General features: G+C 40.2%; 1 protein-coding gene across 1 annotated transcript in view; it reads right to left on the reverse strand.

The window, feature by feature from the left end:
• Nucleotides 1–27,256, reverse strand: part of FARS2 (phenylalanyl-tRNA synthetase 2, mitochondrial) — a 256,771-nt gene that overhangs the window by 166,264 nt on the left and 63,251 nt on the right. The window contains exons 6-7 of the mRNA XM_082498981.1: nt 19,921–20,080; nt 12,905–13,036 (exon numbers count right to left, since the gene is read on the reverse strand). Coding sequence (XP_082355107.1) covers nt 12,905–13,036; nt 19,921–20,080 — 292 coding nt within the window. The remainder of the gene's footprint in view (nt 1–12,904; nt 13,037–19,920; nt 20,081–27,256) is intronic.

Raw genomic sequence — 27,256 nt, forward strand, 5'->3', positions numbered from 1 at the left:
GGTGTCGTCAAATCAGAAGGATTTGAACTATTTTATTCCCTTTCTCAAAAACTTCTTCTGCTGTGTCGCCCCATACAATGATGTCATCAATGTACTGCAAATGTTCTGGAGCTTCACCCTGTTCCAGTGTGGTCTGGATCAGTCCATGACAAATGGTGGGGCTGTGTTTCCACCCCTGGGGCAGTCGATTCCAGGTGTACTGGATGCCCTTCCAAGTGAAAGCAAACTGTGGCCTGCACTCTGCCACCAAAGGGATTGAGAAGAATGCATTGGCGATATCAATCGTTGCATACCACTTGGCTGCCTTCGACTCCAGTTCGTATTGAAGCTCTAGCATGTCTGGCACAACAGCGCTCAGCGGTGGTGTGACTTCATTCAGGCCACGATAATCCACTGTTAGCCTCCACTCTCCATTAGATTTTCGCACTGGCCATATGGGACTATTAAAGGGTGAGCGAGTCTTGCTAATCACTCCTTGAGTCTCTAGTTGACAAATCAACTTATGGATGGGAATCACAGAGTCTCGGTTAGTACGATATTGCCGTCGATGCACCGTTGTGGTAGCAATCGGCACCTGTTGTTCTTTGACCCTCAACAACCCTACCACAGAGGGGTCCTCTGAGAGACCAGGCAAGGTGGATAACTGTTCAATTTCTTCTGTCTCCAAGGCAGCTATGCCAAAAGCCCACCGATATCCTTTTGTGTTTGTTCTTCCTTGCAGCTCACGTACCCGTGTCCGTAGTGCTGAGGTAGGTTGTCCATCCCACCTCCTCATGTCCTCTCCGTGGTCACGCAGGTAAAACCACAGGGTGCCTCGTTGTGTGTACCCCCTATACTCTTCCTCTTGAGTAGGGAAACGCCTGCTCCTAATAGCTGAGATGCTGGCCTGTACAGGTGGGGAGTAGGACATACTCTCTTCAAGTTGCTGGACCTTCTGGGACAGTTTCTCCACAGCTGAAACGAGGGAGGAAGATAGGCTTTCTTCATATTGACGGAGTCGTCCAGCCACCTCATCCACCGTTGGTCCCTCTTCACCTCTCCATTCCATCACTGCCAAGGAGTTGGCATATGATGATGGTGCGCTCCGTACAAACTTCCGCCATATGGGCCTTGTGCACTGGACTTCATCAGGATCTGTGGGTAACTGCGCATTATCTGGGTCAAAGTAAATCATCTCTCGTACGGCTAATTCCCTTAGGTACTGGATACCTTTTTCCATGGTGGTCCACTTGCTTGGACGACATACAACATCTTCACTGAAAGGATACCTTTCCCTTACACCTGCCAGGAGTCGCCTCCAGAGGCTGAGGGCTTGTGTCTTTTTCCCAATTGCCTTGTCAATGCCTGCCTCCCTAGACAAGGATCCCAGCTGCTTAGCTTCCCTGCCCTCTAATTCCAAGCTACTGGCCCCGTTATCCCAGCATGGGAGCAGCCAGGTGACAATGTGCTCACCAGGAAGTCGACTGAAATCTTTTCGCATATCTCGCAGCTCACTCAGGGATAGGGATCGGGTTATTACCTCTGGTTCTGTCTCTTCCTCCTGTTCCTTTGATGGCCCTGGTTCATCATCATCCTTTACTATGCGAACTGATTTCTTGGTGTATTTCTTCTTCTGTATAGGAGCAACTGATACTGGCACAGGTTGGTTGTCCGGTTCAGCTGCAGTGCCTGCCACTGGGGTTTGAGTGGCTGCATTGCCTGTCACCAGGGTTTGAGTAGCCACAGTGCCTGCCACTGGAGTTAGAGTAACCTCATTGTCTGCCACCGGAGTTGGAGTAGGCATAGTGCCTGCCACCGGGGTTGGAGTAGGCTCCTTGTCTGCTGGTCTGGCTTTCCCCACTTTCCCCTGAGGGTCCTGCATAGTACTGAGCAGTGTTTGGTAGATACTGGCCAGGGCCCAACACAGTGCCGTAAGTTGTGCCTCTCTGGAATAGCCACAGCATTTTCCTTTCAAATATTCTATTACTTTATCAGGGTCCTGTAGTTGTTCAAGGGTGAAGTCCCAAACCATTGGAGGTGAGTTCTCTAGATACCTGCCCATGTTCTCCCACATCCCATGCCACCCCTGACTATCTGGCCTTGGGACAGATTTCTGAGTGGTAGTCTTAAACAGCTGTTTTACCCTAAAAAAAAACTTGAAAAACATTCAGGAGACATAGCAATAGGAACACGCTGGTTTGAGCATCCCAAGGATATTCAAAATTCTCAAGAGGTGTTATACCTGGCCCAAAGGAGAAAAAGGAGGCAAAAGAGCTGGGGAAAGTATCTCCCCCTGTTTCTCCCATAGATTGGGTGTGATTATTGATAACTTCTGAGAGACGGGAACCAAGGTATGGACAGGACAGCAATACTACATAGAAACCCCAACAAAGCCACTTGAATAGTGATGTTGCCATATCATAAGCTGATATTGCACAGGACAGCAAAATTATAGTCCTGATCCCTCTCCCTGAGATAACAAACAGCATCACAGTGAGTACATACAGCATATAAGAATTTACATAACACAGCCATGTAAACAAACGAAGCAACATTGTAACCGGCAACTATTTAACTAATAGGAGAAATACATATAAGAAATCCGTTTTAACAAGCTCTGGTCAGATCTGTCGTTATTACAACCCTTCGTGCCCCACGTTGGGCGCCAAAAAGGACTGTCGTGGTTTGGCCTCAGCCAGCAACAGAGAACCACGCAGCCGCTCGCACGACTCCCACAACCGTGGGAAAAATCAGCAGAAAAGGGCAAAACTCGTGGGTTGAAATATTATAATTTTACAGAACAGACAAAGGGAAAAAGAAAGAAAAGAAAGAAAGAAAAAACAATAACACCGGTAAAGGAATACAAGAACGCGATTACAGTACCGCCGCGAAGCGCACCGACCGGACCCGCACCGCCGCAACCCGCCCCCGAGTGGCGACTGACTCCCCCGCCCCGGCTAGCTCCTTTTATAGCGGGGCATGGGGCACGTGGGATGGAATACGTGCCTCCCCTGCCGGCTCCTTGGAAATTAACCCCATCCTTGCCGGAACCAGGACAAGGAGAAAGTGAAGCATGAAGATAAAGTCATTTCCTAAATTGTGAAGATGAGGAACATATATTCCAACTAAAAATGTATCCTTGCACCACCTCTAAATCCATTGACAGTACTACTCTTCACACTCGGCAGGCAAAATCATACGGAGCTACAACCTCAAATGGCCATCCAAATCCTATAATAACTACTAACTTCAAGATTCAATCCTATACTTACTCTCCCACAAAATACCCCTGTAAATAAATAAAATTTCTCAGAAATTAATGTAATAGAATTGCCATGAAATGGAATACTGTATTTGTTCATTCTACACAAACACGCAGATTGGGAGTAAGCTTCTATTAATTCTTTTGAAGAACACCAACTCTAACATACATAATGAATCTGTCAAGGGTATAAAATCAGAGAAAGCAACATTTCAAAAATTTTATGGGTTCCTTCTGGATGAAAAACTTGATGAAAATCCAGTTTTAAAAATAGAGCTGTAAATGAAGTAGGAGACAACAGGCAAATTATCTTGACAGGGCAAAGGGAAGGGTGGAGAAAAGGTATAACTTTATAACACAACACATGCATCATACCTGGTGGTGTAGCCACTGGCAACAGAACAAGAGAAACAAACAAGAAATAAAACAATGTGCCCTCTGATTGACTGGAGCATCACTTCTGTGCAACTCATTTCTGTGTTTTGGCTTACTTATCAAGGCGATACCAAGACTTACTTCCAGTCAGTTCAAAAGAAACCAAAGCAAAAATGAAACCCAAAAGGCAATCTTCATCCAAATGCAGGAAATGAACTCCCCAATTTCTTCTTCGAGTGGGATGAAAGGAAACAGAAGAAGTAGCTTTTATATATGAGTAATCCCAATTTAAAACCACATGCTTTTTAGAAACTTGAACCTCCAAAGTCCTGACAGTCCAAATCTAATCCTGCCAAAACTTGAAGCACAAGCTACAGCCCAGCTCATGTGTAAATATATAGCAGTGCTGTATCTATTCCCTTTGCTGGACTGGGATGCCTCGTAAACTGTCTTTTAGGTTTGTAGTCACGAAGGAGGCTGGCACTGTTAAGTCTGAAGATGCTGAGTATTTCTGCCATCACTGGCTATGGGCAATTCCTTTACAGCCAAGAGATGTGGTAGTCAACTAAGGGCAACTAGTTGCCTCCCCCTCCCTGCCCCACCATCCCTCAACTTACATGTCTAGGCCTTTATATGGGCTATTCAAAGGTTAAAAGTCAAGCACATGCTTAACTGTTTTGCTGGTAGCCACCCAGGTGACTACAATCACAGCTCCTCTCCTTGTACAGACAGGCTGGATCATCATAGATTTTTAGGGAAAATCAGGTCTTCTCCCCTATTCCCTTTTAAACAGGTCAGCATTGACTTAGGTGCACACTTCTCTGGATGTGCCATGTACATACATTTGTGGGTATCTATAGGAAATGCTGCAGAATACAGATAAAAACTCAATCACATCTTTCTCTAAAAGCATACAACTCCACATCAGCTCCACGTTTGGCTGGCCCAAGCAAAATATCAGTGTTTGCCAGCTCAACAGAGTCTCTCAAATTAGCCAGATGTGACAATCAGTTTTTCTGTTTACACTGGGGGGGGGGGGGGGGGGAAGGGGAGAGGAGGTGGTGCGGAGAAAACCACACACACACAAACCAAAATAGGCCAAATTTGTCTCACTCTGTATTTATTTGGTCACTGATTTGTCTTATTTGTCTCAATCTGTGTTTACTTTTATACACACACTTTATACATATACACACATGCATATGTATGTGTGTGTACGTACAAATGTAAATCACTAAGATGAATTGAGACAAAGGTGACCCAGGAGCTGAGATACAAAGCTTGAATTCAACTCCAGTTTCTGCCACAGGCAAATTCTGAGACCCTTGGGAAGTCACTCAAACTCAGATGCTTCCTAATTTCCCATTAATTTCATTTAATCTGAGACATTGTTTCTTTGTGGGATATTCACTTAACCTTCAGGTACCTGCCTAAATTAGGAGACCAGGCTCCCCCTGCAGCCAGTCATAGAAAGAGGCCCAGCAGACTGATCCAGAAAACAAGCTCCATACATTCAAAACACACTGGAAGACCTTCTTTCTCGGTGGAGTATATAAGGACTCTAGGAAATCTAACCTTAACTAAGGCAGCTAAAGTCTTTGTCTGCAGCGTGCGTGTGTACGTGTGTCAGCCGCCTGTGCACTTTAGTTCCAGTCCGTAAAGGAGGAATGACAACGCTTCACTATCTCGTAATAGTTTCAGGAGAATAAGCGCAGGAAAGGCTGGGAGATGTCAAAGTACTTCAGTGGTGTGGTCATACAGGAGGCAGACAGTGACCTAAAAAAAACAGATTTTAACCCTTGAGATGTTAGTGAAGGGGAGCTGAGAAGCTTACACAGCAGACTTGAATCGCTTTGGGTGTACTGCGTGGGAAGAACCAGCCCATCCAACAGTTTTAGCTTGTGTTCTTGGGAGGCCCCAGGAGCTCAAGACGCCAATACCTCTGTAAGTTTAATTTCACCTTGAAGAGTTGCAGAAATTTATTTTAAATGCATTATATTTACCCTTATACAGTATATCCATATAGACACATACAGCATTAACTATTTCAAGGTCCCCACAGAGAGCTGTTAGCATAGACAGAACATGGGTCTGCATATTATTTAAGCCACATGCACCATCTGCTCCAACATTTTAATGTAATTTACCAGGCAAGAGCTGAGCAGGAAAAAAACCTGCTAGATGAAAGATATTAAATTTCCCTTTCCCCAAAACACCCCCTACTGCTTGATATATGAACCTAGCTCACCCATAACTAAAATCTGATTTAAGAACATATTCCAAAAAAAAAAAAAAAAAAGTCCTGAGTCCGGTCTGCAAGGTAACATCGACATAATTTTTCTGTTAACTACTAATCTGCTGCCCATGGAGGAGAACTGTCCAAAATGATAATCCTTTTGCCAAAAACAAAACAAAAATGAGTGGTCAGGTTAAGAACTTAAAATTGTTACTTCCCCTCAAACAGCTTTGATGATCTTCAATAAATGAGTAAAGCAAGATTTATTTACTGCAGCATTGAAGCCAAGAAAGTTCTATATGTTAAGACTTGTATTTGGCTGAAGGTGGCGGCCCTGGGCCAAGTACTATTTAAATTTTGGAAGTAAGTCCTGCAACTCATCTGTAAAAGGGCTTTCAAATAGGAAAGACTTACACTTCAAGAATGAAGCTTCACCAAGGAGGGTAGACCCATGACAAATAAGCTTCCACCTTTTAAAACAAAAGCAATGATTTGCAGAAGTTATGACAAACTCCTTTCACGTTCAAGACTATTGAAGATGTTTAGACAAGGTTACCAACTTTTTCTTCATTAGAAGTACACACAAAATTAACAAGAAATATAGTACTAGGAAAACCACCTTTGCTATAAATTCAGGATATCACACACAACTGGAAGACCAAGACTGCCCAGCAACTTTTAAAACTGTAATTGCATGCAACCTATTGACAAAAAGTTCCCTCTGGAGCCTTACTGAAAGCCCAGTGCCTGATCATTTCCTTGCTATCACCATGACAATCTCCTACTACTCATGCAGGAAAACTGACATTTCCTCTTCCAAGGACAGTAAGTATGAGTGTTGCTTTCTGATGTGGAAGGTAAAAGAAAAAAATCTACACACAGCAGGAAAGTCTTAGCAGCTCCTCTTACTGGTAGCCTAAATACATCTGTCTTCATGATTCATCATCTGAAGGACACGAGACCTCAACCTAAGCTCCCAGCCAGACCTGAATGGCTGGCTGTGTGCCAGGATGTTTCAAACCACCAGCCAGTGATCAAAAGCAGTCATCTCTGGCAGTCATTGTACCAAAACCTCCCTTCCTTTTTCAACTCAAGGCTCATTAAAGGTCAACACAGCAAAATGAATAATAAAAATTATCAGAAAAGGAAAAGAGAAGGCAATGTCTTTATGCCAGTGTACAAAATCATAGAGAGCGACTGTCTGACCAGGTCCCTTTAGCCTGGAAAGAAGTCAGTGGCAGGAGTTACAACTGGGATTTAAACAAATCCTGAGTGCTTCAAACAAGGAAAAAGAAACAGCTAATCACTGCCTCTTCTTGCATGAGAGAGGAGCTCTAACTGTAACACGTTGGTCAAATCAAAAAGGAAGCGATTTCTCATGGATGTTACATTATGCAATTTCTTGCTACAAGACACTGCAGATAGGAAAGGTTTACAGGGACTCAAAACCACTTCAACAAATGAATGGAAGAAGATTCCACAATCACGACTGCAAACAAATGTACAATTTTCAGCTCAGGAAACAGACAGCTGCAGGAATGTATCAAGGAAGGATTGGCACAACCATGACTGTTCTACTCATCTTTAGGCACCTGATTGGGATACCATCATGGTACAGGGATACAGGGATGTCCTGGACTTTGGTTTGATCTGGTGTGCCACCCTTAGGTTATTTTCCTGTGTATCTCAGGAGTTCAAAAACATCATGGGAAGTCTCACAAAAAAAAAAATTATGGCATTATCTTTTATAGGTTTTTTGGTTTGTTTGTGGGTTTGGGCTGGATATGTGTGTGTGTTTGTTTGGGTTTTGTTTGTTTGTTTGTTTTAGTTTGTTTTTAAATGATTGGGGGTTTTAGTCTCTTGGGTTTGGAATAAACTTTAGTCCTATTTTCATGCTTCCATCCCCAGCTAACATATTCTGCAACACTGAGCACTAAGAACATTGCCATTGATTTCAATCAGCAAAAAATCACACCCTAACTGCCTCCAATTTCACAGGTACTAAGCAACATTATGTGATTGCAGCCTCTGAGTAAGCAATGTCCTGTATTCAAAGGTTTGAATCATACAACTCCACACAGGCCTGGGAACTTTGGCACCTACCAATGAACACCACCTTTGCCAATCTTGGATAACAAACTCCTTGAAGCACAGGAATAAATGCCTTACGTGCTGTTAATTGATATTAGTTCTGCTGAACCATAAAATTTCCCCGTATCCTCATCATGGACCTAAAACCGAGAGTACTTGCTACTGTGCTGTAAAGTTTTTATATTTTCCCCAGTATTAACCAGAATAAAAATAACTTTTCTTTGTTTCAAAATTCATATATAACATTCCTGTTAAAGTTATGTATTCAGGTACAGTTTATGATGAAAAACAAAGCGCACAAAAATGAAAAGTTAAACAGTACAATAAGTTAGCTTTTATACTTCTTATTGAACATTAGATTATAATAGTGATCTTCTATGTTCACATTGCAGTAAATAAATACTCTAGTTTATCACCATCAGCCTTAGGGGAACATGTAACAGCACTCCTTACAATTCTGTGCATCTTTGCAGTAGTGCATCTTTTTTCAAGAATTACATAACACCACTGTCATAGGGTATATGTTTTTCTTTTAAAAATAGCAGCTATCGCTATTAGAAAATAGTAAATAACACCACATTCTCCATTTTGTTAGTAGCAGGAAATTCCCAAATGCAAACAACTCTCAAAATACTCAAAAGCTGGATTGGCTTTAATGGAAATGGTACTTACGGCCTTTATCAAATTATATTTTCTTATCCACGCACCAAGACAACAGAAACCTTGCTTGTGGTTAACACAGAAAATCTGAATGGTTCCGAAGACTGGATCATTCCCGCTCCCCAGTGAATGACTAAGAATAAGGCTGGCTGTCCCTCCCTGGGCAAATCCTGATCTAGTTTAACATTTAAAAAATGTGAAATTTCAAGGGTGAGATACAGCACTATGGAAGTCCACGCATGATAAAGCAATGAGTTGCAACAAAAAGTGCTGTTCTGTTCTGTTGCCTCTTATATCTGCATTCTTGGTCACACCTGTGCTGTGTAGATTTATGTCAGAAACTGGAAACATAGTTTGCTAAGAAGCATGCAGAGAAAAAAAAAAAAGAAAAAAAAGGGCTACAGAGACTCTTCAGAGACCTCAAAAGGGAAAGAGAGCAGAGTAAGAAAGCAAGTGATGATGAGTACTATCAACATACTTGAGCAGATTTGACAATTTTTCCATACAGCAAATATACTTCTGCTTAGGTGTACTAAATACCTGTACCCCATTCTGTTTAAAAGCCGTTGAAATCAAAGAAAGACTCCTTCCAAAACATCAGAAGGCATCAGAAAAATTCAATGGGATATTATCATAACAACAAATTTAATGCTGATTGCACGTGGCATTAAAGCTACAATAGAATTCTTCACTGAAGACTAAAAGAAATCTTAATTTGATCTGTCAATACCATCAAAATCGGCTGCATGAGGAGCTTAACCTCCAAGGAGCTATAGTGAGGTTATTCTGGGTGGGAAGTCCAATAGAAACTTCTGCCAATGTAAAGATACAGCTATTTAGGGCTAATGCCCTAGCCACTTTGCGGCACAGACCTTGTCTTTTCAACCCTCCACAAGGCTTCTTCAGTTCTTCCGCATTGGTGCTGAAGCATCCTGACTGTTTAAATTTTAACCACCATAGATAACCAGGCACATCCAACATCTGCTTTGAGTGAGTGTTTCCAATTGCCTTACAAACCAGGCGTTTGTATTCAACCAATAACACACAAAACAAAAGGACTTGAGGATTTTGAAGGTAAAAGCTCTCATCCTTCCCCTGAGGAAAATATTTTCTTACGGAAGCAGAAACAATGCTTGCCAGCAAACATTACATTTCCAAAATACGTATTTTAATAGTCAATATCAAGCAAGAATACCCATAAAACAAAAATCCAAATCTGGAAGATACTAGAAATGTTATGGACCATATTAAAAAATTACAGTGTCTGCAAACTCCTCATTTTCTTCTCCAGTTTTTAATCAGCAAGCTGTGCAGTACACCATGAAAAGATCTGCATTTGCCTGGTGAACTGGCACACCACGACTGAAACATTCCTTCAGCATCAGCTTAGCAAGCCAAAAAACGAGTAACATATCTCTTTTTCATTCAGTCCTACTGACTTGGTTTTGGTCGAGCCCTTGAAAAGATTGAGACAGGAATGGGAAGTTTACAGTGCCTATTCTAGACACCTGACAAAGGAGAGAGACAGAGCATCTAGGTTCCGGCACCAGCATTTACTCCCTCTTCAGAGGAAGCAGGTCTGTGGTGTGAGTCAGGGCTCTAAGGTCTGATGCTTTCATGTTGAGCAATCAGATCCATAGGTAAAGAATTTTATCTGCAAACAAATGGTGGGGTTTAAGGAAAAAAACACAACAAAACCCCACCAAACGAAACTCCCCAAATCCCAAATCAGAACAAAAGGCGCAAGGATAGAGCTATTGGGAAGTCACAAGTCTCCTTCCCAAGTCTGATGAAGATCCTATTCCTTGCTGATCTGCACTCATTTAAAATTGAATGCTTTAAAACTAAAACTTTGGTGTTTCAAAGGGATTTAGGGGCACGGGATCAGAGTAATAAGTAATATCCATTGATCTTGGATACTGGAGGCATTAAGGATACTCTAAAGGTTAAAAACCCAAACAAAACCCAAACAAAAAAACCCAAACAAAACCCAAACAAAAAACCAAGAAAAACAAAACCCCACAAACCCTAAAAAAAACTATTAAAAAACTACTGCTGTTCAAATGTGGGATGGCTTTAGAAGGCACTTGAGTTCCGCAAAAAAAGTTGAAGGAGCTAGGAAAGAAAGTTTTCACCTTCACCCTTCTCCACAGAGAATCTCCTTTCTGGACTTGAGGATTTTCAGTTTTGGGCAAAGGCAGCTTGCTGCCATAACACACCTCAAAAAACGCAAAACTATGGGCTAGTAATAGCAAACTTGGCTTCACCATAAATAGATGCAGGTTGGCATGCCAGGAACCTACTGGGGTTTTAAATCACTGCAAAAGAGGATTAAAGAAAAGAATACCCAGAGCAGCAGTAGGCAAGGAAGACTGGTGTTTAACTCCTCAACTGACTGAAAATGTGAACTACCTTGTCCCCACTGTTACTTTAAACCAAATAAGCTAATTGCTAGCCAACATAAATTATGAGCACATTTTCTCCTCATCTTTGGTAAACAAATTCCAATGCTTCAATAAAATCACGCTGAGATACATTAGACTCAGTTTTTGGAGCAAAGTGTTTTTGCAGAGCTACCGCAGGGAGCAGAAAAACAAAACCATGGCTACATAAAGGGCAATTCTCTGTAAATAAAGTGAAAAAATGATTGGCACTTCCAGAACAGACTTTGAACCCTCTAAAATATCTTGCTAATAAAGTGAAAGAATCTCTTTTTGCTTGTTTGTTTTAATTAATAATACAAGACTAAAGGTCATTCAAAAGCTAGACCTAAGTCACTAAATTCATCAATTCTTGCAAGACTAGAATTACAATGAATAGTTAGGAGAGTTATGGTGCAGAAAGGATATAATTTTGAAGACCATAATTCAGAAAGATGAAAAAGAGCTGAGACAGATTATTTTGAAAATTTTGATGGATTTAGAAACCTGTTCATTGGTGTTTCATGCCCATTCATTCACATACACACACACACAAACATAAAGTAATTGTTTCGATGCCACAGTTTAGCTCTTCTCACATGCACTGAAGGAACCTAATCATAACAAGTGAGCAACATAAAAGCTTTTCAAGAAGAAAGCCTGACCATTAGTGTGTTACATCTCATGGAAATAGTATCACACAGTAGTCTTTCACTTCTGAGGCTGATCAGAACCTGTATTATATTTAGCACACCATGAACATGATAACCCAAGAAAGAACACTGACATACGGCATTAACCCATTGGGGAGAAACTCTGGAAGAGGATTCATCTTTTTACAAGGAAAATGACCACATCAAAATACACACAAACTTTGAAGAAAACAAGCTGTGCCAAGTAACTGGGGCCAAAATTGAGTCGTTCATAGTTATGATACTTGGACTTCAACAGAAAGAATTTAGAGCACATTAAAGTACAACAATAGCTTCGGAAACAAGCTGCAAAAAAAATCAACTGAGTGTAACTTGTCTACCTGAAAGCACACTTGTGAGACTTAAATGGATCATACTCCAAAAGGCTCCCATACCTAATAAATAGTACTGGAAGACACTGAATGACAGAGGTCTGAGCACATGCAGTCTGCCCTGTGCTTACAAAGGATTGCTTTTTCTCAGCTAATGTAAGAACAAGTGTGTAAAATTCTCATTATGAAAATAATCAGAAGAAAATCACTAATTTTTCTTCTCCTTCCTTTGTATTTACACGTAAGTTTTAGAATGCAAAATCATCAGGTGACATTGCTCCGTTATACTTCCAATTAAAATAAATGATGTTGCTCTTAATGTAGTTTACAACCTCATAAATAACCATTCTGAGGATAAAAGAAACAAAACAAAACCAAACCAAAAAGCAACCTACCATTTACCCAGCAACCAAATGGCAATATGAAAGACATCACATTCCTCTTTCTACACTTTAGAAATACAGGAGTACTCCGATATTCCAAATATTAGGGGATGCTATTTGCTTATGAGACTTTTGAATGATAAATATGAATGCACCTGACGTCTCTTGGAAGAGAGAAAAAAGCATACGTTAGTTCATCAGCGTCTCTTTTAAAGCTGACATCTGTCTGTCTCTTTACTGCACAAAATAAAAGGCAAGCTTTCCGCTTGCAGGCTCCAGATTGCTCGCTCAATCGCCACACTCAAATCGCAGCATGCAGGGGCTGCATTCCACCTCAGGACTATTTGCAGCGACAACCACGAACAGAGATGTCTGCGCTCACCAGGGGAGAAGGGGACATTTCTGACTGTGAGGCTGATTGTGCTGGAAGTGTTTGCTAATAGAGATGTCAATGAAGTAAAGGAGTTTCGGTACCTGAGTTAACTAGCTGTTGCTCCATGACCCCGCAGCCCAGGACCTCCATCCATTCTCCTTGGAAGTTGATCTCCATCTCAAAGGAAGGGTGAGTAAACGGGAAGTAGCAGTCTACCCATCTGACTTCCAGTCCTGCAGCAGTGTTTAAAAAATAAATAAATATGAAGGGCGTATGCTTAAAAGGCCATCCCTCCAACCATCTGTAAAACTTGCCCTTCAACTAATGACAGCAATTACAGCAATCCAGAGAAAATAAATAGCAAACAAACTAATTTACAACACTGGTGGAAGGCGATAAATCTTAAAACTTGTGGAAAAAAATGACCATGTCTTTTCTAATATGAAAAACGCTTTGTGCAATTCAAGCACCCTTTGAAACCAAATCAATCATTTGTCAAACTCTAGCAACCACCTGGCATCGAACAAAAATGAGCCAAGATCAGGGGAAAGTCAGTAATTTTGTTATTCTTTGCACCAGGAAATGACTATACTGCACCTCAGAGGAAAAGCTAAGTCTTTAATTTTTTTACTTAGTATTTTATGGATCAGCTAGGCGAGTACTTTTTTTCATCACAACCTATTTAAAATATTAAGCTATTCTTTCTGTATATGTTTAAACATGAAAATTAAAAATAGCATTAATACACATAAATATAAATAAATATACACAGAGTTGTACATGATTAAGGTATGCCATATACCAGCTCACACGGAGTACTATGGACCCAGGAGACAATAGTTTAACTTTGTATGGACGTGAAGCGTAAGAGAAAAGCGCCGCTGGGTAACTCTCCCTCCTCCCCAGCTCAGCACCTCTGCGAGTACCACCGCACAGAGCTAGGAAACCCAGGGCATCTCAGAGCAGCAGAGCTAGAAGAGGGCAAGGTCTACAGTGCCACCAAACCCAGAGGTGTCGTCAAGGCCCTCATATTGGATGAGTTTTAGTTCTTGTAATCATTTACGCAAGCTTTGTTTCGCTAAAGAATTTTTTCTAGCCGTTAGGTGCGTCAGGGAAAAAAAAAAGGTCTTGGAAACACAAACCGTAAAAACTCAAAAGAGAATTGAGCCGCGAATTCTGCGGGCTAATGCCTTAAACCCAAGCCCATCTTTCCCTTCAGTTAAGCCAAATGGAAATCAGTGTTAGGATCACTAACAACCAGGCAGGTCCAGTTTCGAAAACAAGGAGCACAGCAAAGGTTCTTTGGGTGATGGTAACTTAACACCCATGGTTTGATTTTCAGGTTTTTTTAGGTTTGTTTCATAAAACGAGCTTAAAACATGGAAATGCATGATTTATCCTGAGAGTTTTTCAAATTAAAACATTTTCTGTTGCCTTAAGGATTACATTTTCTTTGATTACTGCTGAATCATTAAACGTGGCTACAGAAACTGAAACAATGTTACAACAAAAGCATACACACATAGCCAAAACACAAAATACTTAATAGTTAGGGAGACCTTTTCTGGATACTCTGAACTTTCAAATGGTGAGGCAGGTTTCAAAACAAACATGTTAGTACTTACAGATTTTCTTTTCTCTCTTAAAAATCAACCTCAGGAAGTTATATGAATGATAAAAAAGCGTTTTGATAATTTTATACACAGAACTCAGAAAAATTTAACTATTAGGAATGATATCATTCATAAGTGTACTGTGACTTACAGCAATCACTTAATTGCTATTTTGTCTGCATAACAATAAAAAAAAATTACATAGATGAAAAAAAGTCATGTGGGTATGACAGTATGGTGTGCAGAAAACATTTTTTTAATTTCCTGATCTTGGTACAAATGCATTTTTAATTCTAGGACTGTACAACTCTACATTCACTGTAAAGCCATACACATATAAAATATCTTCATTTAGCTTGCAAAATTTGCAAATGCAGCAGAAATTACATTGAATATTCAAGTATTCTTGTGTTCAGTAACAACATTTGGATAATGGTTTCTTTTTAATCCTCCGATTACTTCAAAATGAAGCTCTGGGAAAAAAAAGCATTTCTCTGCTTTTTGTTCTTCATTAAAATGAATTTTAAAAGGTTAAAAAAAAATTAAAGCTCTCTTTTCATTTTGAATTTTAATGCATATTAGTACTTAAGAGGCATTTGTTTTAAATGCAAATAAGCAAATAAAGAAAAATTTCAATAAAACAAAACAAATTCACAACGAAGAAACAATTCTCACCTTCACTCTGTTCTCTAAATTAATAGTTAATCCTATATAACACAATAATTTTATTCATACAGTAGCCAGAACAATTGGGAATACCTCTGTAGTTTACATTCACGTGTTCTTTCAGACTTTTGGCTCTGGAAGACTTTACTGAAAAGCAGGAGGTGCTCAGCTTTCAGCAAGATTATTAAGCCTTCTAACTGCATTTCTATAGACTGTCATAGAATAAATGGGTACATTTATTATTTAGATACAAAATATTGTCTTGGTGCTCAATATATTCCCAAGGAATAAAGGCTGTTGCTCACTCTCAGCAAATTAAACCACTAAAACGTAAAAGGATTATGAAGATTAGGCTTTCTGTAAAACTATATAATTTACCTGATTAGGCCTAATTTATTTCTTCACATACAGCCTATTGAAATGGTGGCAAAAAATGATCTTTTCTAGAAATTTTTGGAGGCCAAGAGATGCATACCTATCTTAAAACACAGAGGCACTTAAAAGAGCACAATGCTAAATTCTATCCAAAGACCGGTCACTAGACACAAACTCAGTAATTTCCCTAGTTCCACGAGATGATTTATATTAGCAGAGGACACCTGCTCGTTTCACAGTGTTCACGGGATTCCTTCCAGTGGGTACATGTCTGTTAGTAACTTACATGTCACATCTCCAACAAGTAAGGAAAAAGTGAATCATTATTGTTGTTTCTGCATACTGAATCCAGGTAGGGAACTGGTTATAGCGGGCACTCAAAAGTAATGGTGTTATCAGATATTAAGCTAAACAAGTATCTGTCAGTGCTAGCCTAATTGAGACTCATAATGAAAAAGGCTTCACCAAAGGCACCAAAAGAGAAAGAAAAGAAAAAAAAAAACAACTCAACACATTAAAGAAGCCTATTGATACGCTACAGCACAGAAGCAACAAAGGCAGAGACCCAGATGGTCTTCACTGACCAGAAATTCTCTTTGTTGCTGAGGATTATTTTTAGAGAAGGAGGCTATTGGAGAAAAAGGAGAGGCGAGCCGGGGGGGGGGGAAGGGGGGAGGGGGGAGGGCTGGGGAGCACAGAAGGTATCGAGCTGTGGCCACTTGAAGGGTATGTTGATTTCTAAGTACTCTGCACCTCATTGCTTCAGCTAATTCATCTCACTTGCAGCAGACAGGAGCTGGCTGCCCATGAACCTGTGTTAGCTCCCGTTATTATTAGCTAGACCATTACGTCCTCAATATATGATTATTATTTTTGTAAGCTCCTTACACTCATAGATCTCCATGCACTCGAATGAGGTATCAGTACAACAGAGTTAAGAAGAAGAAAGAGCAGAACAGCGTGTTTGATTTAAAAGACATCCAGTGGCTGTTCAGTGAGAACAAGCAGCGGCAGAACCATCAGTCGAAGCACAGCATTACTCACCCTCCCACCTCCTCTTACCAGTGCCTAGGAACTGGGTAGATAAATATGGGACAGCAGTGAATTTTGGGCCATTTAATGTAAAGCAACAAATTACAGAACCAGCACACAGTCATTCTTTTCTACTTGCTGTAGTAAGATTACTGCTCAATCTCTCAGCATCCAGAAAGCTTTTGGCAAACTACGGAAGTGTTAGAGAAAAGAACTGGAGTTGGGAAAGACTGGTCAACTTAATGAGGAAACCTAAGACAGCTAGTCTTGGAAAGCCTCGTTACAAGGTAACTAAAATGAGACAGAAGAGACTTCCTACACTGACAGATCTGCATGTGGACACCGAGGTGTAAGGTAAATTGGTGTATTTTAAGGGTGAACTGTATCTGGAGGTAATAGAGGAAAAACTAAGAAAGGTAATCTCTAGGTGTAATATTTGAAATAGCTTCCTGACAGCAAAATCTCATGAAAGAAACTGAAACACCATCACTTGTCGAATGCAAACGCAGATATGGCGTACCACTAGAAAATGTCATAAAAAGAACTATCTGACACTGTAAAGTATTTAAGACAACTGATTGCATGCTCCAGATCTCTCCCCCCTCTAATGTCTGCCATTCCTTTCCCTGTTGGCAAAGCCAGAAAGAAATAAAAAGACAAACCTCTGGAATAAAAGTAGGTGCAGATTTTCATGAAGTCTTTGACCTTCCTCATGACAACCTAGTGATCTTTAAGCAACTTTTGTTGTATTGTTTACTGGCATGTACAGTCAACACTAAAGTATTTCGATAGTGTGGGATGAGTCAGGTAAAGCAAAACTGTCTCACTAAATATTATGAAAACGAGAACAATGCAAACAAACAAACAAACAAAACCCCCTAAAACAAAACAGAAACAAAAAACAACCAAACAAAAAACAAACAAACAAACACACACACACAAAAAACAAACAAAAAAGGCAGGTCAGTGATCTGACCTTTCTGCAGGGATCCTCAATCTATCATCAACCTGAGCTAGTAAATTCCCAGAGAAGCACTGCAGAAGCACACCTGCCCAAGGACTTCAGGCCTAAGCTAGTTTATGCAAAACTAACTTGCATGGTAGCCTTAATCTGCAATCCAAACAATCTGCCTATGAATAACAGTTGACTGTATGACAATGCAACATTTCAGTAGCTTACTGCAGCTATGATCATGCTATCCTGCCAGAAAAGATATACGACTTCACTGCAATATTCTGCTGACAGCACAGGCTGTAAAGAATACAACTGGTGCAAATTATAAAAGGAATGACATTTTTGCTTTTAACAGAACACGGGGCCTTCTGGAATATTCACAATAAGAAAAAAATATAGAATTTTTCCAAGAGCAATAAATACAGTAAAATACATTTAAATTTTAAGTTAAAATCTAAGGGAGTTGAGACACAAAAGTAACCAAAAAATATTGTGTAAAATGGCAAATAAAATGAAAATGAAAAGATGGCAGCTGTCAAAAGACAAATTTAATTATGTGTGCCCCTGGTCACTTGCATCGCACCCAGCTCATATGTCTAGTGCCTAGCATGAAGTTTGCTTCTTTGAATATTATCTTCCAGTTTGTATTGACAGCTTACAAGAAGATCAAGAAGGTGAAGGGGAGAGAACTTCACATTTCCATGAATGGAAAAAAAGGAAAGAAGAAAGAAGAGAAAATTATGTTTAAATCACTATCAATATCTTGTCTTGTATTTCAGGAAAAATATCCAGGGCATAGAAATAGAAAATCCTTACAGTAAGAAGGAAGCACCTACTTTCAGTCTGTAGGTTTACAATCATTTAATAATATTTTTTTTAATGTCTTTCTAGCTACTGTGTGGACTGTAGAAGAACTAATATAGCCAACATACTTAAGCTTAAAGTGCAGCATCTGTCAACAGTTAAGAGAACGATGTCCCTGTAGTCTCAGCTATCACTAATAACTCCCAGAAATTGCTCACTTTAAACAATATCCTCAGCATCTGAGGTTGATCAAAAAATATAATTCTTACTATTACTCACTTTTATCCTAATTTGTATGTTTCAAAAGACTGCTGTTAAGTAAAATACAACCACAAGAAACACTGAACTCGGGAACTTAAGAAATTTCTGTCCAGGTGGGATAGAACAAAAACTGGTAAAGTTCTGCTTGCTGTAAATTAAACTTGAGAATTTTAGACAAATACTCGAGCAGTCATATATAGGACTTGCTACCATAATCGATCCACTCTTGGAACTACTGCTCTAAATTCAGTTGGCATCTTAAAAGAGCTTTGAAAGTAGCCAGTATATCCTGTGCATTCTAATACTATGCAGTAGTTCCTCAACAGAAAAATGAATCAGTTCAGAAAAGAAGCCTCCTTGCCAGGAAATAGCATTAACGTAGCAATTTTAACTCAGGCCATTTATAAATTCAACTCCTGAAACCGAAAGCAGGTATTTCCATGGAGAGGATATTTTATTCCTGTACACGGACATTCATTACCCTTCCTCATTCCACTCTAAGTAGCAAACAACAATTATTTTTCAGCTTGGTGCAAACTTGGCAAACATCATCTCCCCTCAGCTGCAAGGTCTATTTTTGTTGCATGAGGAAAACACTCAGGGCACTTGCAGTGTGTATGCAGCAAAGCAGCACATGCACCTACGTACGCCTTCTCCTGTCGAGCTCCGCGCCGCCGGCGGGAGGTGTGATCATTGCCCCACACGCTCTCCAGCGGCGGCCAGCTCTGATGCAGCCCCAGGTGCGATGCCACAGCCACGGTCTGTCCCTCTGGGGACACGGAAGGCCCATGAGGATGAAGCAGAGGGGGTCCTGCACAGCCCTGCGGTGGAGCTGGAGGTACCTGTCTTCACAGGACCCACACTGACAGGTACACTGCGTTTAGTTTAACGCACGGCTTCTGCCACGTGAGTGCCTGTAGTTGGGTCTGGCAATGTCCCAACCTGTATTCACGCCCGCTACGTTACCCTGACATGCTGCATACCAAAACCTCTTCACAAAAACCTGATGATTCAACACAGCGTTGTGTGCACCGGTATTTAGGGAAACCAAGACAGTGTGTGGCCTCTTGGACTCAATAATTTTAAAAGGTGCGGATATAACAGTATTAAAGAACAGTAGCATCTAAATACAGGTTACAGCTGAGGGGTCAAGCAATAGCCAGTCACTCTGACATGAAAAACATGGGTATGGTACTCTGACCAAATTTAAGACAAAAATGTAACAGTAAAGAATACAAACAAAGACTCCTAAAATTACTGTAACTCTCATTAGAACAAAAAACCACGTGGCTGTTCCAGTATATCAGCTGTCAACATCGCCCCTAAGCCTCCTGTTTTTATTATGCAGCAAAACGTTTCTCAAAAGTCTGGATGCCTACAGCCATAAGGAAAAAAAGATGCGAGAACCTACCGTCACCAAAGATGTGAGTCATGAGCTTTGTGAGCACTTGCTTCAGGTTGAACTCCACCAGCCTCACTGCCTCCATGGTGTGACACTCTTGCTTGTGTGCAGTGCGATGACCTTGCTCAAACAACTGTAAGCCTTCACCATCTTTAACGTTGGAGAACAACTAGAACAAACCCACAAAAACACGTCAGTGTTTTGCATCAATGACTCTCTGAACGAAAACAGAGAATGAAGCTTTATTGATTTAAGTAGGAATCTTACCTGCTAAGTCTGCACCATGAAAGACAAATGTAAAGACTGATTTTATACAAATTCTGTTCACTAAACAGACATAAATCATCACGAGAACAGAAATACAAACCCAATAAGATTTGTTTTATTTCTGTACCATATTTTCAAATAATATGATTAGCTACAGGAAAATATCAATTTATAAAGGAAGCATCTCTTTTTTTTCTGATCCTGTTACTTTGAAAGTTATCATGCAGAACAAAGCGCACTGTACAGTATACGTAAATTACATCCCAAAACCTCCAATACACAATGGCATTTATCACAGCTTCAACTTTTTTTAGTAATTGAACGATGTAAAAGAAATACCAAAAAACCTAACACTTTTTAAAAGCTGTAATCAAATGAACTTTAAAAAAAAAAAAAAAATCCCTGGCAGTTTAATGACACCTTAAACTGCTTATATTTGATTCATCTTGGGTACAGTTTGTTCATTTAAGGACTACCATTTTCCTGCGTTTTCCCCCACACAGCACCTTTCTGTGCACGGGGATTTTGTCTATGGGGAGCATTTATGGATTCATGGTCTTGGTCTGGGGTTTCCAGATAAATTACACAGCACAGGGGCAGGCTGCATTTGGGATATGACAGACTTGCTCTTTATGCAGAGGCCACTGTCCACCACATGTGCTGCAAGTTGAAGATTTCTGATTTCCTGTATATCCCCATAGGCTTCTGGCCAGGCGATCCCAGACAGATACATACCAACAATTCTACACCCTCTCAGAGAGAGCAATGAAACACTCTTGCTAAGCCACGTGGTTGGAGGGTCTGTGTCTTGGGGAGACGAGCAGACATTTTTATACTGCGAAGAGGATTTTTGTTGGAAATCCTGACAGTTGTACACAAAACAACTCTATAAAGTCTGGAGGGCAAGGAGAGGTAATTGTGAAAGTGTTTCTAGTGCCCTTTCCTACTGTTCCTCCTCCACCTTCCCATAGTCAAGCACACACAGAGGGGAAAAAACACGCATTGAGATTTCTTCACATCAAGCCTCCCAGCATAACTAGCTCCTACTCCGGAGATGCCACAGTGTGTAACCTTAAGAACTCACAGATGCCCACAAAAGTTGTTTTAATTGCAGTTTGATGCCTTCAGTGCACTAAATGCTTTTTAAAAAGTTCAAGTGAACCTCTGGTAGCCTACAAATGCTGGGCACAATTAATTAAGCCTAGCTTCTAGCATGTTTCATATAGACACAACGCATGCAGAAGGAGTCAGAGTTTAGACAGCACACAAACTAGCAGCAAAATAGATTGTGGGAATAAAAAAAAAAAATAATCCCATCAGTAGCATTTAACTGTGTATTCCTAGTCAGAAGGAGACTTGGCTGAAAAATTGAGAAAACACCTTTCAAGTCAATCTCCTCAGCGCTGCAGAAAAATACCAAATAAAAAAGGAAAAAGAGAAATACCAAATAAAGCGATTATCCACCAGTCTAACAAAAATGCCTTTACTAATCAAAAGGCAGCAGCCTGACAAAACTAGGTATTACACTTTTAAATAACAGATTCTTCTTTCAGGTGAGCACTTGAATAATTAAACCCCTTTCTTCCTATTGGCATTATTTCTGCACTGGCTGGAAGAAGCAGATGATACCCACCCTATAACTAATTTACTGTCAGCAGGTCAGATCAGCTGTCCAACACGTGGTTTTGAAAGCCAGGGGGTATTCACAGAGGCCAGCATGAGCCTAGGGAGGTTAACTCTCTTCGGCTCACTGGGTGGTCAATAGACAGACACAGGCTCCCTCACACAGGAACCTGGAGCGGTTAAATTAGGTTCCTGCTCTGAACTACCCTCTACAGGTAGCTATTTTTTCTTTCTATTGACTGAACAGATACCCGCAATAAGCCAGAAATACCCTTCAGGCCACAGAGCTTTCCCCCTCTTTGGACTAGAATATACTGTATTTACACATTAGAAGAGATATTTGTTACTTTTATCATCGGCAGTATTTTAGGACATGAAACTCTCTTCTTCCTTTTCCCCTTCATTCCTCCCATCACTCTCCAGCTTAAAACCGGTTCCTCAGACTGCTGCAAGGAACATAGTGTCTGTAAACTGCCTTTAAAATACAGCATTTGTATCAACAAGTACATAGAAGTACTCTTCCTTACCACTGTATTATTCCTGAAATGTTGATATTGCAATTACTGTCTGAAGCAAAATTCTATTTTAGTAGATTATATCAGATGTAGCAATAAAATATGTGCAAGAACCATTAGAGTAAATCCATTCAGTCATGCCCCAGCCCTCTAACCTGCCAGCCTCTTCATCCCGCCAAACCAGCCATATGCACCGTCTCCTTCGCCGTGCCAGGACATGTGTCCGCGTGGCCGTGCGCTGAGCCGGGGAGGTGGATCTGGATAAGAAGAATCCCAGGAGGAGGGAGGAAACTGAGGGTTGTTAAAATGGCCAAATTCAGCTCAGTAATCAATTATCAGCATACGGGCAGCACCAAGAGACACGATGGCACGTGGGACAGGGCTGGGACACTTTTAGCACAGGCATGACTCTACGCCAGTTCGCGCAGGCTGTGAACACACAGCCTCAGGGGAGTCCCTGAAAGAAAGGTAGTGGCAAGGGAACAGCCCCCACAGTCAGGCACCAAGAGGCACTTTGGTACTCTCCACAGAGGCTCAGTCAGCCTCTGTCAACTCCAGCACAGCTGTGGGCAGTGTTACACTGAGAAAAAAAAAAAAAAATGCCTTAGAGTTGTATTAATATTTATTCCCTTCTTTTCATTCACCAACATTGCTATGTCAATATGAGCAGCTTTAAACTGATACACCAATTTCACTATTACAATGATTAAACTGTGCTAAGTACATGTGTCGGATTAGAAACACTTCAACATTTCTGTATACCTAAAGCTGGAGAAGTTAAAGCTTGAATAAAATGAAGAATCACCTACAGCTGCTCCTTTTTGATGTCAATTCTTCTCAAGCACATATCTGAGCAAATGGAAAAAAAATAAATCTAACAGTCTTGTATAAAACACTGACACATCCAAGATGCCACAATTTCATGTACATTTATTCCTTCAGTGCAGACTAAAATAAAATGCACTATTTTATTGTATTGGATACGATCAGTCATTACTACTACCAGAAAAGAAATTTCCTGTAGCCATAAATCGAGCACCTATGTATCTGTCTAGTGTAAGGACAAGAAGATTTTTCTTTAAGTGACGGCATGCAAAACATTGAATATTGTGTCATCATGCACAAGTCCAAAAAAATTAATAATTACCAGGATTTATCAACATATCTGACTGATGCTGCATTACAAAGGAGAAGACAGAAAGGAATCAAAGTGACCTTACCATCTGGCATGAAATTTACTCACAATCTAGCTCATAATAAGAATAAAGTAAAATTTGGTAACATGTAGTGGCCAGAAGATACTGGGTTTTAATTGGACAAATACAAATGAAGCTATGCTCCTTTAAAAGCACTTCATGGTATTTCTCAGCCAGGCATTGAGGGCAGAAATCGCATGTGTGATTTCAACACAGGCCCCGAGATTTCTTCAGTCACTTCACAATCTTTTTTTAAACTCACATCACTTCATTATCTATACGCTTAGGATTCAGTCCAAGATTAAGTGTCTCTTTACAGGATGGCATTCATAGTAGGTTTCAGATCAGAAAGATCTGTAACTACATCCTGTCTTTCCACAATGCAGTTGTGTATTCCTCCTGCCAGTCATGCATACACCAGCAATTAAGATAATGAATACATAATGCTTATGTACTTATACTCACAGACAAACCAGCACTTAAGACTAGCTGTACAGGAGGATCTGCATGTGGCAACACTCAACCTTGCCACACCGAATACATTTTTACTCTCTGGCCCTGATGAATATCCCTATAAATAAACAAACAGCCTCACTCTAAATCCACTTACAAATAGCAAACCTTTTCCATAACATTTTAAATGTGCTCTAACACTCAACTGATGGATCAGGAATGATGAAGATGACGCCACTGGAAGATGGCTTATCAAAAAGAAAACCTAATGCCAGTCCCAATCAGCCTCCAAGGCGATGAAACTTGTAAACCTGCACCCCCATCCAGGCAGTTTCGGGTGCCAAAGAGATACACAGTCCATCGTCCATGACAGAACGCTCTTTACTGCACATCAATAAACATTTGTTTGGGGAGAAAATGGCAAAAATCACTCCAAGCAACAAGCTTGCAGGTGGTCACCTTAATTTCAGGATCCTTCCATATTCAGTCCTCCAGTTACAGTGAAGAAAGATTATTTCTATTTGCCTTTTTTTTTTTAACCTAATCAAAGTGCTTCTGAAAAAAAAAACCCAAATCATCACCATGTTTAAGGGAAAAACACATAAGTGTTTTTGAACAGCAAAGAAAAAGCAACACTGCTACACAGATACCAGTTATACACAGATATCAGATATCAGTTAATGAGACATATATGAGAGGGCTCAGAGTTCTGTTCCTGTGGCAATAGAAATTCCTTTACTTTTAAGCACCCTAGACTTCCAAAATTGACTTGTAGACATTTTGCTCTTTTTTTTCCCTGCACAATTTAAATACAGCATTGAATAGATTTAATTGCTTTACTCTGAAAAGCATTGTTGGATTATTTTTTTTTTTTTAGCTGGATGAGACAAAGCAAGATAAAGTTTGAAAAACTATTTTGTGTAAAGTCTTTGCAATAAAAGATGCACTAGAAGCTTCCAAACTTTCTAGACCATGGACCACTATGAAAACCTCACAGACCTTCTGATGCCCTTCGCTGTCAACTTTTCAACTAAAGATAATAAAGAATACAATGTGGGTCCTCGGACCAGTGAAACTCTATTTATTAAGGCATGATTTATATGCCACAACTTGGAAAATACTGAATAATACAACATTCACAACTCGGGCAGACATCCGCAAGAGTGAAGTCAGTTCCACCTGAACTAGCCAGGCCCTTTATTCCTACCACTCAGCCAAACTGCAGCTTCAGGAATAATTTTTCCTCAGAATATTGTAGCAAAGTAGCACTGCTCTCCTTTTTCTTAATGTGGTGGATCTAATTCAGGTGCCCCTGCTCCTGTACGCTCCTCCCTGCTCCCTGAGAGAAGGAGAGACATCTCTCAGGCTCCTTGGGACTGATGCATTGCTCACAAACATCTCAAACGCCATCCCAGAGGCACCTGAAACTTGATGTGATGCACACCACTTATTGAGCTGGGTGTCTCACCAAATACGTGCAGCCCACACCACTTCACATGCCCAGATGTGCTTAAGATGCAGGTACAGCAACTGCTGGCACGCAGTGGTATCATCAAGAGATGGCACAAGCATGGATCCATTCGTGTACGGAGATATGTGGTAGATGTCCATCATAAGACAAAAACAACAACACACACACACACACACACACACACACACACACACAATCTATTTAATCATTTGCCACCTACAGAAGAACGCTGCATGGATCTCCACTTCACTACTATTACCTCAGAGCATCCAGGAAATCCCAAATTCCCTCTCACATATGCTATTACACGATAGGAGATAAATGCCCTCAGTCAGAGGGACTCTCCACATCCATCTGTGGCTACAGAGGCACTGATTCTTTCTTACACAAGCCTTAATCCTTGCTGGCTGAGGCACTGAAGAGCATCATCCAAATCAGAACAAGCACACAGAAAAGGCGATTTCCAGGGGCTGATTTCAGGGTCTTCTATCACCCCTGGACGAACCTCTCCCTATCCTCAGGTTGCAGAGGGCTGAGAAGAGTACCTTTCCCTAGGCCACTTAAGCCTTTTTAAATATTTGTTCCTCGGTGCCCAGCTGAACATTGCTGTTGTGACTCCCAGTTACGTACACAAATATTCTCACACATACTGTAAATGCTCCAAATATATAATATATATAATGCTGCACTCTATATAATAGGCTGATACCTGGAACGCTGTATTTTTAAACGCCATTACATGTGAGGAGAAAAAAAGTGACTGAAGACAGGACCTTTCTTTTGATACAATGTTAGAACAGAAGCAGAGTGTCCAAAGCTGCAGTAACATATGGGATTTTGGAGAAGTCAAACCTAATGACACTAGTCTTGCAAGTGAAAACCTAGGATGGCATGCATTGATTAAAAAAAAAAAAAAAAGGTAAAAAGAGTGTAACCAAAGATGTAGGCTGATCAGCTGTTCACACCTACACCAAAGCATAAGGAAAAAGATAAAACTTTTTTAAGCAATTTTAAGCAATTTTTTTTTTAACAATACATAAGAAATATGGCTAAGGTACACAGTATGAAAAAAATGAGGAAAGGAGTACATATTTATATGAATAAAAGAAAATCTACACTTCAATCACCTCGGACAAAAGTTTTTCCATTTCAGGATATAAACATGAAGTTACAATATCGAAAATTTTTTTGCAATTACATATACTGCTTTGGAGGTGCAGCCCTTATTTTTAACTGGAAAATTTACAGTTTTCCATTGTATCCTAACAAAAAAGTCACCATTTCCACCAAAAACATTTCAATGGAGAATAAAGAAGTATCTCTACTATTTCTTTGCAGTCTCCCTATTTATAGTTTTCAGGTGTTTGCACAAATGAGCCTGATGAGAGCATCATTTTTCCATCTGAACAATCTGGTATTGGCCTCCACTGGAAAAAGTTTACTAAATTAGAAGAGAAATTCCTATGTTTTCACATCTGTTCCCCTTAAAATTTATGTATATTCAGTACAGACTATAAAAAACCTTATGAAGTCTCCTTCCAATGTGTAAACATTATTTGTTGTCAACTGCAAAATTTTCTGTGATTGCCATTGGGTTTATATTGGCTCCCTCTGCTGGCTAAAATGCACAAAGTGTAATTTAGTTGAGGTTTTTTTTCCTCTTTTCCATAAATTGTGGTTAAGTAAAGAACTGCACCAAAGTCCATGGCATAGCACAGAAATAATTTATTTTATAATCCACCCAGGAAAGTTTGCAAGTTCAAACCTGACTACAGCAGTATCAATATTGCAAATCCAAAGGATTAAAAAAAGAAAAAAGC

The sequence above is a fragment of the Vanellus vanellus genome (assembly GCF_965231255.1).
Source record: "Vanellus vanellus genome assembly, chromosome: 2".
Lineage (NCBI taxonomy): Eukaryota > Metazoa > Chordata > Aves > Charadriiformes > Charadriidae > Vanellus > Vanellus vanellus.